General features: G+C 45.4%; 1 protein-coding gene across 1 annotated transcript in view; it reads left to right on the top strand.

Annotated features, from left to right (window-relative positions):
• The window catches only part of LOC126267861 (uncharacterized), a 63,210-nt gene that overhangs the window by 37,081 nt on the left and 11,378 nt on the right, over positions 1–14,751 (top strand). Inside the window, exons 3-4 of the mRNA XM_049973171.1 lie at positions 1,019–1,420; positions 14,237–14,361. Of these exons, the coding sequence (XP_049829128.1) occupies positions 1,019–1,420; positions 14,237–14,361 (527 nt within the window). The remainder of the gene's footprint in view (positions 1–1,018; positions 1,421–14,236; positions 14,362–14,751) is intronic.

Genomic DNA, 14,751 nt, shown 5'->3' with positions numbered 1-14,751 from the left:
TGTATGATCGAGAGTATTCTGTCGAAGAGTATATTAGAGAATATTTTATATGCCAAATTACGTAGTGTGATCCGTCTGTAATTGGCACACTCCATCTTATCTCCTTTCTTATACATGTGACATATGATACCCTGGTAGGCTGGGTAAGTGACAAAATGGAGTTGATGATATGGAAGGTAACATGGTTGAAGTTCCTTTGAGAGAGTATAGGGAGGGTGTGACCATGCACCATTGGTGGGTGTGTTGATAAAGGTATACCAGCATAAGCGGGTTGTAAACTAAAGGTAAAACTATAGGGTTATCGGATCGAGTTTGCAGATGGTGTAGGTTGTCTGAAGATGTTCAGTGTCAACCATTGCTGCTGTTCATGCCTCATACACATCTTTCCAACTGTTGTTGTTGTTGTTGTTGTTGTCTTCAGTCCTGAGACTGGTTTGATGCAGCTCTCCATGCTAATCTATCCTATGCAAGCTTCTTCATCTCCCAGTGCTTACTGTAACCTACATCCTTCTGAATCTGCTTAGGGTATTCATCTCTTGGTCTCCCTCTACGATTTTTACTCTCCACGCTGCCCTCAAATGCTAAATTTATGATCCCTTGATGCCTCAGAACATGTCCTACCAACTGGTCCCTTCTTCTTGTCAAGTAGTTCCACAAACTCCTCTTCTCCCCAATCCTATTCAATACCATCTCATTAGTTATGTGATCTACCCATCTAATCTTCAGCATTGTTCCGTAGCACCACATTTCGAAAGCTTCTATTCTCTTCTTGTGCAAACTATTTATCGTGCATGTTTCATTTCCATACATGGCTACACTCCATACAAATACTTTCAGAAACGACTTCCTGACACCAACTAACCACACTGAATATGAACGACACCAGAGCAGTCTGGTGACTGTTCCAGCCGTCACATAGAAAGCGACTCGAATCATTTCCATAGCTAGAAGTGCTGTGCGGCCGGATTGGCAGCCGGCCAGTACTTTTTGCCAGCTGGTGTGGACGGGTTCCCCGCAGGGCGTGCCGGTGGCGGCGAGCACGCTCCTGCTGGCGCTGCTGGCGGCGGACCGGCTGGCGGCGGTGCGCCGGCCGCGGCTGTACGCGGCGTGGCGGCGGCTGGGGGCGCGCGTGGCGGCCGCCGCCTGGCTGGGGGCGGCGCTGTCGGCGGCGCCGCTGCTGGCGGTGGGCGCGCCGCCCGCTCCCGCGCCGGCCTGGCTGTCGCTGGCGCGCCTGCTGGCGGTGCACGCGCTGCCCTGCGCCGCCGTCGCCGCCTGCCACGCCGCCGTCTGCGCCACTCTGGGCCGCGCCTCGCTCCTGGCCGCCGCCGCCCGCGGGGAGGTGCCGCTGCCCATGCCGCTGCTCTGCAGGCCCCGCCACGTCATCATCGTCGCCTCCGTCGCCAACGACGCGCCCTCCAAGGTACCCCTCGTATCGTCAATGTCACATCCAGTTTTGAGCTGTTCTAGTTCTAAGTAGAATGCAGCTGATCTTCCTATCTCTTCTCGGGAAGCTCTTCATTCCTTTTTCTTGAATTTTATAACTGTATATTAATTTAGGCATTCGTTCTTCTGATATCCATTGAATACGATCATGCCATTTATTTCAGCACTCCTCTGTTCTCTGTAGTACGCCTTTGACACCCAGTTAATTCCCTGTGTGACTATCTGGTGGTTAAAATTCAAGTTTCCCTTTTGAACACGTCATAACAAGGATACTAATTACCATCAGAGTACCAAACTTTGTAACATTAAGGTCCAGGGTGTGGGATACACGATTTCCATGCGTCACAGCGCCACCGTCCAGTACCAACCATGGCCAACAGGTGCTTAGATCACTCATTGTGATTTAAAATCTCACACACCTGACCAGTCACAGTGCATTTGTTGATGTGTCAACATCAGCTTGGACAAAAGGAGCTGCACATTATTGGTGAAGCTCTACTATCGAAACAACAGTAATGCTGCAGCTGCATTTCGAGAACATCGCCGGCTAAAAGGATTACGGAACGCTCCTGCTTCTCCAGCTGGAGAATTGGGCGTCGCTCTGGCAAAAGGCCGACGACCTGTTGCACCACAGGTGGTTGATGAAATCGCTGTAGCTATGGGACACAACGGTGCACACAATCTCCTATCGCCATGCAGCGCGCGTGCTCTGTCACAACAGTTGAACATCCCGTGGTCTACTATCCAGAAGGTGCTTCGAATCATTCTCATATTTTATCCATACAAGATCAATACCGTACAGCGTCTTTCACCATAGGACGCACATAGACGAGATGACTTCGCTCTCCACTTTCTCGCAAGGAATGAAACTGACAAAGACTGGCCCTGGGCCATTCTTGGGACTGACGAAACTCATTTTTCTCTGACAGGTGAGGTGAACACTCTCAATTGCAGAGAGTAGGGTTCTCCACCTTCAGTCACTGTGCATAAAGTTTCTCTGTACGATGAACATGTCACCGTATCTGTCCGCAGCTCTTGGTCTAGTGGGTAGCGTTGCTCCATCTGGATCACTAGGACCCACGTTCTGATTCCTGGCCGCGTTGGGAACCTTCTCTGCCTGGGGACTGGGTGTTTGTGTTGTCCTCATAATTTCATCATCATCATCATCATTTGTGACAGTGACTGGATTGGATTCTCAATAAAAAAATGAAAATGGACTGTCTCAAAATTGGGACTTTGTATGGGCGCTGATAACCGCGCCCCACAAACCAAACATCAACGTGTCACTGGATGGTGTGGCTTCACGGCTATGTCCATCATTGGCCCATTCTTTTTTGAACAGGTTGGCGCTCAAGGACAATGATGTCCAGTGTTATTGCGATACGTTTCCCCAGCATGCAATATCTCCATATCTGCCGTACAGGAGAGAGACGCATTGAACTCAAATGTGTTGCAAGATGGTACATCGGACGTGAAGTAAACCAGCACCTCCGAAACACGTTTGGAAAAGATCGTGCTTGGCCGGCACGATCACCTGATCTCACTTCCTATGCTTTGTGGTTGTGGGGCTACCTGAAGGACAAGGTTTACCAGGGAAACATTCACACGTGTGCTTATCTGAAGAGCATCATTTAAAGACAGGCAGCCAGCATATGTACGGACATGCTTCGTTCTGCTGTGCAGAATGCAATCCTGCGCTTTCAGGCGCTTCTGGACACTGATGGGCGCCATATTGAGCCCCTTTTGTAGCAGAAATGGCACAGATATATAATGGTATGAAGTACAGAAGCAGCACGTTAAAAGTGCTTCAATTGAATTGATTCTGCATTATTTTTCTTCTCCATGACCTTGACTTTAATGCTAGCAGGGTTGGTCCTCGTATGGCAGTTAGTTTCCTTGTTATAACTTGTTAATACCACCTGGTATTTTTTGTCAGTTCTGTGTTTTTGTAAACAGTTGGAGGTCTCAGGTCAGACATGGTCAAATGGCTCTCAGCACTATGAGACTTAACATCTGACGTCATCAGTCCCCTAGAACCTAGAGAACTAATTAAACCTAACTAACCTAAGGACACCACATACATTCATGCCCGAGGCAGGATTCGAACCTGACACCGTAGCAGTCGCGCGGCTCCGGACTGAAGCGCCCAGAACCGAGGTCTCAGGAATATAATCTCTACTGCCTCACTCCTCCTCCTTTGACTACCGAGACCCTAAGTGAACCGAGAGGTGATGCAGTGATTAGCAATTGGACTCACATTCGGGAGGACGACGGTTCAAACCCGCGTCCGGCCATCCTGATTTAGGTTCTCCGTGATTTCCCTAAATCGTTCCAGGAAAATGCTGCGATGGATGCTTTGAATGGGCATGGCCGATTTCCTACCCCATACTTTCCTTATCCGGTGGGACCGATGACCTCGCTGTTTGACCCCTCCCCAAATCAAACGACCAACTCCAGGAGTCTGACCCACACCTTAGAAATACCTGCCAACTCTTGCAATTTTTGCAGGTCGTAGTCTTCATCACTGTGTATTTGAAAATATTTATTTGTTCTAGCGGTTTATCATCAATCATTATTTTTGCACTTAAATGATCCTTCCCATGGAAAGCAATTATCTTATTTTTACCTTTAGATATTCTCATACTATAATCATTTTCCTCCTTGTGCAAGGGCCACATTGCTTTCTGTAATTGATCTTCTGAGACCACTAAGGTTATTGATCATCTTCAAACAGGAGTGTATTTATAACTTTATTATCAAGCTTATAATGGTGCACTACTTTTTCTCTTTCTTTATGATGTCGTCTGTTTATGCATATTAAATGATATGGGTAGTAAAGGACATCCTTGTCTCACTCCTTGAGAAACTTCGATTTCTTTCCCAAAATTTCGCTTAATGTAATTCTGTTAACTTCATCAAAAGCTTTCTCATAATTAATAATTGCTTTCTGTGTGAGATGACTGTATTCTCTGAGTTTTTCCATAATTTGGCAGACTGGAAAAACACTTTCTAAGTAAGACCTTCCCACCCGAATTACATTCCGTCCCTGAGTAAGAGAAGCCCAAAAATACCTTTACTCGGTTTGTTATTGATTGTATCCAGAGCTCAGAAGACTGATCCTTCGGTAATTGTAACATTTCCTGCAATCCCCTTTTTTAAATAATGCGATAACAACTGCTATCTTCCAATCCTCTACTATGTTGCTGTATTTTCAAAAATATTTACGATATTCAATAGTTTTAAGTGTAACAGCTCCCAAGCATATGTAAATAATTCCACATTGAGATTGTCTTCCTCTGGGGTTTTCCTCTTTTAACACAATCCATTGATGTAAGATCAACGTGAAGTGCATGAAATATTTGCATAGTTTGCCACAGAAACCTGATCTTTTCTCTGATCGTAACACAAGTTCTGCTTGCATCACAGCAGGACTGACTACCATCAAGATAAAGTTGTTCTTCTCAAGAATCACTATTACTGGAAATCAAGATTCTGTCCAGTTGTAACACAGGGTGCCTGGTGAAGAAGTATCTGATGTTAAAATTAAATGCCTAGAAAACTAAGACCGATGGGCAGTATTTTTATTGTGAAATCTGTAAGAAAATTTGTACGTAAGTTTGTAAACCCTCTTGGAATACATAATACGTGTCGTGTGTATGTGTGGTTGCCTAATGTCTCATCATTGGCATATTTGTGCTTATAACTGATTAAAACGACACAGCCATTGACAACTTACACCTAGGGATGCACAGAAAACGAGGTATCATATTGTGGTTTTACTTCAGTTTTGCACATCAAACCAATTATTACTATCGAGCTGTTACTAGAATGAATCACAACTCAATACCGAGAAATATTTATTCTCAGAAATCACATACTGTAGAAATTTTTTTATAAATATGTGGTACACGATGTCGGATTCTACCTTATACGTAATTTTGGGGTTAGCAGAAGTCTATGTTTGACCCAGCAGTCGTACTGCAACTCTGCCTACACAGTGGGGCAGTATGCAGTCCTCGAACTTGTACTGCTGAAATTACCTCAGTACAAGGCAGAACGTGACTTAAGATTTCCGTTTGCTCACCAGCCAGAAGTTCGACTCAAGTATTCTCCCGTAAAGACGAACTTTACTGTATATCAGACTCCACAAAGAGCTAAAGAATCGTCACTGGAGTATGCAGAATAACAACTATTACAGAGAAAAAACTTCACGGTGAGAGTGCAAACGAACAATGAAATTTGCCATCTTATCGTATGGTATCTCAACAGATGCCACATGGATGGTAGACTCAAGCTCGTCCAGCGTGGTCGGATGGTTTTGGTAGAGAGTGTCTTTCCATGTGCCTCAAAAAAGCAGTTACTTGGAGTCAAATCTGAAGAACATAGACGCCAGTCCATCACAGCCAGTAAATTTGTAAAAATCCAACGCTATGTCTAAGTTCCCGAAGTATTCACCATGAAAGCGAAATATCTGTTCATTACGATGTGATCTGCTCACAACTTGCATTAACCACTCAAAACTGGGATGTAAGGCTTACTAGCCGATAATACCTCTGCAGCCAATCGCAGTCTAATTGGCAATTTGGGGAATACAGTGGTTTCGCTGCACAAAAAATGGATATTTTCGGATCCCCAAAATCGCCAGTTTAATTTATTCAAGACTCTATTCAAGTTTAAGTATGCTTCATCCGTGAACGAGAGGCAGGCAACATCAAATCCTACATTATCGATCATTGTGAAAATCTGGTTGGCTAGTCAGCCCTCTGCGTACAACACATTCATGTACGGCCTGACGGCTTTGGATTTAGAATGGAAACATATGTAGGCTCTGTCTCAGTATTTTCTGCGTGGTGGAACGTTTCAAACCAGACCCTTCTGTTATTTTTCGGATGGATTTCCTTGGAGTATGTTGAATAATCCAAAATCCGTGACGACCTTTTCAGGTTTAATTGCTGTGCGCCTGGATCAACATTCCCTGCTAGATTATGTGTCACACTGCCTGCTCATTGAAGAGCTTCTGAATGGTTTTTGCTTGGGGTCCTTTAGGAACATTAAATCGTGTTTGACAACTGCACCTTGTTGCCGTACTACTGTATTCTAACATCTGGTATTCCAGTACCAGAAAAACACGTTGTTACGAACGCTAACCACCTATCACGTTTCAGTGGTGAAGCCGATCTACCTGTGCTGCAGCGCATTATGTAGAGGCAGTAGGTACTGCGATGCATAAAATTATTATAAATTTCACAGTAAATATAAGGTTTGTTGCACTCGTCCATAGGGCTTAGTTTTCTAGCCACTTAATTTTGAAATCGGGAACTCCGTCGCTGAACACCCTAAGATGAAACGAAACCTAAGGAACTGGGCAAAATCTTGATTTCACGTAATCATGAATAGTGAGTACAAGAACAATTTTACTCCAGAGGGTAACGATTCCAGCCGTCAACCAATAATTCGAATTCTGGAAGACTTATAATGATTACAGAGTTTACATGGTCTGTCATAAGCAGACGTAGAAGAATTCTAACTAGTACTAAAGTTCCTTGTAGGAGTAGGTGGTGTGTGATCACCGAGTCGTAGATCAGGGACCTCTGACACTACATTGATACCGTAGGATTGAATAAACGATACACTTCACTCAGAGGTAAGACTTCTTATTGGTCTGTACAACGGTAAGGTGGAAGCAAGCAGTGATGAATAGCACAGCACAAGTGGCCCATCGGGACAATCCGACCGCCGTGTCATCCTCAGATGAGGATGCGGATAGGAGGGGCGTGTGGTCAGCACACCGCTCTCCCGGTCATTATGATGGTGACCAGAGCTATTCGATCGAGTAGCTCTTCAATTGGCATCACGAGGCTGAGTGCTCCCGGAAAAATGCCAACAACACATGGCGGCCCGAATGGTCACCCATCCAAGTGCCGGCCACGCCCCACAGCACTTAAAACCGACGATCTGATTTGAACAGGTGTATCCACTGCTCCAAGGCCGTTGCCCAGTGATGAACAGGGTGGTTGTAATTAAACGTTCGCTACTTGAGCCCGTGTAGAGGGAAAACTATTTACTGTGTGATGTCCAGCTTCATTCATATCACGTTCAGATTGTTCACTGCAAGTGTTTCGTTTTTAATAGTGTTATTGTTATGAATTGCCGTTAGGCGCCGGCACTGGATTGAAACGAAAACGTCAGTGTGCGTTACAGTTACAGACAGCCAACATGGGCCTCGAGTAGGTGAGCAGGGTGTTACTCATCAAAACAAAAACTGTCTTACCTTACAACTTTTACCTTCGACAGCTTGCTCTAGCTCCATGGACGCTATTGCCTGATGCCTTAACACATATCGTATCATGCCGTTCCGACTTCTTGTCAGTGTCTTCCGTAGGTAAATCCTCAAAATTTCATAAAGTTACGGCCAATTTTTCTTACCAGTAGATTCCTTTTGGTCTTCTAGTGTTAGGACCTCTTTCTCCTGGGACGTGTAACGAACATCGCCTGAAAATAAGAAATAAGAAGCAAGTAAAAGGGGAGGAGAAACAAATAACACTTTTCGGATTGAGAGAGTGTGTGATGTTAATTTCTATGATTGCGAAGTCTAGCCAGATTAACAAAGAATGTGATACCATCCATCAATATGACGTTGCACCCTCTCGCTCCATGACTTAATGCATGCAGTGGTTTGGTTGGTGTGTCAAAGACGTTTTATCCTCTCCTGAGGCAAGCTTCCTCTCCACTATCGTAACTGGTACTTGATGTCTTGGATACTGACACTTGGAGGGAGTTTAAATGCGAGTTGATCCCACACATGTTTTACTGGGAACGTATTTGTCGAATTTGCTGACGACGGGCATACCTCAACGTCACACAAACAGTTCTTCGAGACGAGTGCCGTATGTGGGGGCGTGTTATCCTATTGAAAAATGGCGCCACGACAATGTACTATGAGAGGTAACACATGAGGACGCAGCATGTTCGTGACGTTCCAGTCTCCCGGTCTGAAGTAGTGCTGGAGGGAATTGACGCCTTGAATCGAGCAGGGCCATCCATAAATCCGTAAGAGCATGAGGGGGTGGAGATATCTTCTGAACGGCACGCCGCAAGGCATCACAGATATGCTCAGTACTGTTAATCTCTGGGAAGCTTCGTGGCCAGCGGAAGTGTTTAAACTCAGAAGAGTATTCCTAGAGCTTGTCTGCAGCAATTATTGACGTGTGCGTTGCCGCATTGGCCCGCTGAAATTGACCAAGTCCGTCGGAACTTACAGTGGACATGAATTAATGCAGCTGATCATAAAGCATTCTTACGTACTTGTCACCTGTCAGAGTCGTATCTAAATGTATCGGGGGTTCCACATGACTACAAATGCACAAGCCCCACACAATTACAGAGCCTTCACCAGCTTGAACACTGCCCTAGTCCATGGATTCATGAGGTTGTCTCCATATCTGTACTTCTCCATCTGCTCGATACAATTTGAAACGAGACTCGTCCGACCTGGAAACTTCTTTCCAGACGTACAGTCCATCGTCGATGTTGACCGGCCCAAGCGAGGCGTAACGATTTATGCTGTGTAGTCATCAAGGTTACACGAGGGGGCCTTCGGCATTGAAAGCCCATTCCCGTAGCGATGATGTTTCTTTGAATGGTTCTCACGCTAACGCTTGTTGACGGCCCAGCACTGAAATCTGCAGAAATTTGCGAAAGGGTTGCACTTCTGTCACGTTGAACGATTCTCTTCAGTCGTCGTTGGTCCCGTTCTTGCAGCATCTTTTTCCGGGAGCAGTGATGTCAGAGATTTGATGTTTTACCGGATTCCTGAAATTCACGGTACACTCGTGAAACGGTCGCACGGGAGAATCCCATCGCTCGTGCGCCGACTATAGCACCACGTTCAAGCTCACTTAAATCTTGATAACCAGTGATTGTAGTAGCAGTAATCGATCTAACAACTACGCCAGACCCTTGATGCCTTATACAGACGCTGCCGACCACAGTGTCGTATTATACCTTTGAATATATCTCTGTATTTTAATACGCATGATTCTCCCAGTTTCCGTGGTGCTTCAGTGTAATTATGCTGCGGCACTTGAAATCGACAAAAGAATGGGTCCCCTGCCATCATCGCTGCTGCTCTTTCCGACGACGATCATCGGGGTGATGAATAACAGCTACTGGTCGCAGAAAACGGTGCGACGCTGTCGATCAGTTGTCCTTGCTTGCTGTTCTCGATACCACTACCAGTGCTGCTGTTTGTGTTGTAGTAGCCTCCGTACGGTGCAGTAACTAGCTTGTCTCCGACAATCGTGGATGACACACAGTGTTGCAGTGAGTCCATTACTAGTTCTCGGATGGCAGGTGCAAATGTGAAGAGGTTGCAGTGTGCTTAATGCACAATATGGTGATCCTCCGTTGTAGTGGGTCATATGACAAGTACGATTGGCCCCATTATCACACAGTCCAATATCACGTCATTGACACATCAAAATTGTTCACTGATTTGCATGATTTGACCAGCTGGCCAAATGGAGACCCGCAATGAAGTCCCTTTCAAACTCTGTCATATGCTGATAATACGGTCTCATACTCTTCCGCGGCATCTCCACGTCCTTGACAGCAGTCACTGAACTTCTAATGATGTTTTCACTCCTTATACGCCTTGTCAGGCCTGGTAACAACACGAAAAGCGAACAACACTAATGCACTCTAGTGGCCAGTCTACCTTTCACAGAAAATTTATCCTCTGCTTATTTACACATCCGCTGATGGTGTGTGCGTTTACGAAGTTACCTCCAACGTTTTTAAACGTTCAATTACCGGAGCGACGAAGATGGAACAGGAGCAGTATGGCACGGTCTCTTGTTGAGGGTATGTTCTACAATGGCCTCTTCTTCGAATAGGATGTGAGAGCTATACCGTTTACTTCAAACTCGGCAAAGAAAACATATTTTATGTCCCAGACCTCGTGTACATCGACCTTATGAAATTCCACAGAGACAAAGTCTTTTGTCGGCTCCGTGTATTCGAAAGTGCCTACGACACCGGTTGGATTGGCAATTCGAGAGAAAAATGATGGAACAGCAAAAACTCTTTACCTCTCTGATATGGCTTAGGAAACTGATTGGCATTCAAAATAGCTTCCACAAATCTCATGCAGCAGACTGTCTGACACCACACGTGAATGAAAGGCCAACCGTTTTCGATATGGTACTAGAGCCCACTTATAGATGAACAGTGTTATGGAGGATACCGATGAAGTGCTTCCGATGCTAGATCCATGCGATATTGGCGTAATTGTCGCCGCAGCAACACACACTATATTATGAAGGTAAATCTTCCGTTCTTAGAAAAATCCTAGCAATATTGTTTCTCCTTCTAATAATTTCCGGGTATGCAGCCGGATCCCGTCGACGGGATCCGGCTGGTCACAATATTGTTTCTCTTCTTCCTTCTGAGCTTACGAGTTTCTCTGTTTTCCTTGTTGAAAGTTGTGCATAGAAATGCTTAAGAATACATGCAATTGTTTAACAAGGTTCGTGTGTTACAAATTCTCTTTATTAAACAGACAATAGATTGTTTGACGCTACCCCCACCCATCTTGCAACCGTGACGTCCAAACCTGCATGCAGGACTCACTCGTTTCCATTTGATCTAGAATATTTCTGTTCCGATTAATGTACGCAACCGCACGTTCATGGAAATCTAAAGACCATATTTTATTCATTTGATGGAATTACATTCCGCTGGAGACATATAAGTCTCAGCTGAGGCAAGGCACGATTTCCCCATTATGCACAAAGCCGGGGTGCCATTCCAGTGTTTGAGAATCTCGCCAATATTGGCGATTTAAGAAGGGGGAAATGGTCTGAAGGCATGAATTGAAGTTTGTGTTATGGAGGGAATTGCGGTAGGCAAGTCCGTGCAGTGATGCTAGACATAGTATTGCGGCGTTGTAGTAGTTACTACATCCGCCTAATAAACAGGAGACTGGTCCAAGACCCGTGGGTGGCATAATTCTTAATTCATTGCTTCAGCTCCTATCCTTATCAAAGTATTTTATTCTATTATTAGCTGATAGTTCCGGCATTGTTCGGCATTCATTCCGCCAATTTTCTACTAGAACCGAAAACAAACAAGGAACTGTGTTAGCAATTACGTATTGAAAAAAAATCAGTGCCATGTATTCGTGAAAACACCTTTGAGTTTATGAAACAACTATACAAAGAAATAGGGCCAATGTACAATCGTGTCAATTCAGTACTCAGATTAAGATATGTGAGGGCTGTTCGGAAAGTAAGAAACGATCGGTCGCGAAATAGAACAAAAACTATACTGGAAACCCGACCGAGCTTTCCCAGACGTGTTGAGCAGTGTCTCTAGTATGCCCGTACATAGCGTCAGTTCGTTCTTCTCAGATCTGAGCGCACAGTAAGCGTGTAAAGATACCTAGAAAATTGGATCTCCCGCCAAGTGTGAGTGCCTCCCAAATGAGGTCGCCAGATTTCGTGCAGCCCCACAAAACGAAATTGTCAATCAGTTCTTTCCAAAGGCTGTTTCTCGACAGCGCACTGCACGGGCAATGTAAACTCTCCTGCACGTTTCCGATGCAAAGTTTTCGATCACCAGCCATACAGCCCGGGTCTGGCTCTCGCCGATTAGGCTATCTGGAGCCTTCGGCACCACCTCAGCAAATGCACTGTGTGTGGTGCTCGGAATATGCCCCAGAGATATCACGATGAAATACAGAGCTGCAAGGTAGTGGTTCAAGGTGGGAAGACTAGATAAGGTACACACAATAATTGGTGTTCCCATAGAGACGATACGTCACCTTAAAAGTTGGCGTTTGGATACATAGCGAAGTGAGTGGGGTGTAGACTGCGCGACTTCCTCCCTGACATAAGGGAGCGGTTGAGAATGAGACATATCGATCCCAGGCGCGGAATGGCACATTTCTTAACCAGAGACGGACCTTATCCCACGCACTGCCGTGTGAATCTGAGGCAGACACCTACTTGCACATGCGGGGAAGAAGGTTCCCCAGAACACACTTTTTCTTCGGGGAATACGCGAACAAAAGACATTCACTACACTTAAACTACACAGATACAGACATAGATATATACACAGCAATACGAGAAGAAGAACAATGGGCACAATTAAACGTACTGACAAACAGTATTTCAAAAACAACACATGAAGATTACATGCGGACACGACATAACATACATGCCTATGTGCAACGTAACAAAAATCTACAGAGGGCGGACAGCGATACCCACAGTGACAGCAAAAATAGTGACAATGAGGAGAAACAGGAGGAGGAAGCCGATATGAGACAGTAAATAAGCATAAGGTGCAGGCGATGTAGCCAAGAATTCACCAAATGGTGTACACGGATGGGAACCTAAAGTAGTTAATACCGAGGCTTAGTAATAAATAGGATAAGAAGTATTATTTCTATTGTAATAACCATTTGTATGTATGTATGTGTGTGTGTGTGTGTGTGTGTGTGTGTGTGTGTGTGTGTTTGTGCGACCGGCGGTCAACGGCTTATTTATATTTCAACTTCGAATTATTGTTATTTTGAAAAGTATCGTTCTTTGTAAATGTTGCAGATAAAACAAAAGAAAAGAAAACTGTAAAGAGATGAAAAACGAAAATTGTAAGATGTACGACATGTTTTAAACATCAGGTAACTGGTCTATAATTTGGCAATAAATAAATAAATCTCCCTGATTTTCATCTTTGCTCAAGTGAACCGGTGGCTACCAAGACATTTGGGCACAGACAACAAGCTGTTGTCAAGCTTAGAAAATTGTCGGAAAGCACAGGAGGCTGCCTTCTATGACGATGGTATTGGAAAGCGGTTACAACTCTACGACGAGTGTCTAAGTCAGAGAAGTAGCTGAAAGATGTAGCTAACTGTTGCAACTGCGGTTTCTCTTTCGCGACATATTGTTCCTTACTTTCAGAATAGCCGTCGCAAATACTTACATTTGAAACATCCCCCTAGAAAAATTTATGAATTACTGTGCTTGCATACCCCTTACGTTATTTGATTTTCAAACTGCTGAGCAGAACTGAACGTATTCAGACATTTCGCTCTTTACTTACCCTGATCAACACTAAACTGACACACAATATTTTTATCGCAACGCAATCTGACTTTCAATCATCCCTACAAAGGAATGGCCCTGACTAACAGTAACCTACACCTTTCACTAATCAATTACCTCACAAAAATATTCATTACTCGAACTACTGCAATACAGCGAGCGCCAATACTGCCAGCTAAATAAAAGATTCTAACTACTGAAGGCACAAGCTACTGATAGGCATAGTTAGCAAATGAAAGATTTTGATAGAGAACAAACAATGTATTTACCTTAATAGTGTTCAAAAGTCATAGTATGTATATCAGTTCATGACATCCAGTCTTACAAATTTATGTCTCTGACGGACACACGTCCAGATCGTCCGGTCAAAACTCTGGCATCTCCCTCTCCACATCCACCACTGCTGGCGGCTCACCTACAACTGAGCAACGCTACGGGCTGTTCACATCGAACTGCTCAATATTACAATAGCGAATATTGCAACAATGCCAACCAGCCACAGATTGCACACAGCACAGCCCGTGATTTTCTTACAGAGCGCTACGTGGCGTTACTAACATAAAAACCTAAACAGCCTACTTAGACATTTTCATAATACGTGTGGGTTTCAACTCCAGCAGTGGGTGGCATGCCTAGGTAATTGGTGTGAGGCGAGGGTGTACCATCACACTTTGTGCCCGCAGGTGATCCCATTCGTGCGCGGCGACACGATGATGCGGCGGGTGGCGGGTGGCGACTCCGACTCGGAGGACGACTCCCGCATCCAGGCGGACCTGGCGGACCTGCGGAGGAGCAGCCGGCGCCGGGGGCGGGACGGGGGCGGCGGGGGCCGCGGGGGGCAGGGCCGCAACCACAGCGCCTCTCCGTCGGGGCCCGCGCGGCGCCCCATGCGGCCGCCGCCGCTGCTCGCCAGGTGCGTTCGCCACGGCTCCAGCAGTGGGGACTGCCCGCGACGGTAGGCGGAGGACGTCAGCGGAGCGGAAGGCGACATCACCATCAAATACCTGTCCAAACACACGCTGTCGCATTTTACACAGAGTACGCGAAGGAACTTGCCCCCCTTCTTGCAGCGGTGTGCCGTAGGTGTCTAGAAGAGCGTAGCGTTCCAAAGGATTGGAAAAGGGCACAGGGCATCCCCGTTTTCAAGAAGGGACGTCGAACAGATCTGCATAAATATAGACCTATATGTCTAACGTCG

The sequence above is a fragment of the Schistocerca gregaria genome, chromosome 4 (assembly GCF_023897955.1).
Source record: "Schistocerca gregaria isolate iqSchGreg1 chromosome 4, iqSchGreg1.2, whole genome shotgun sequence".
NCBI classification, from domain to species: Eukaryota; Metazoa; Arthropoda; class Insecta; order Orthoptera; family Acrididae; genus Schistocerca; species Schistocerca gregaria.
The sequence above is the reverse complement of the archived record's forward strand: the minus strand, read 5'-3'. Positions and strand labels throughout refer to the sequence as shown.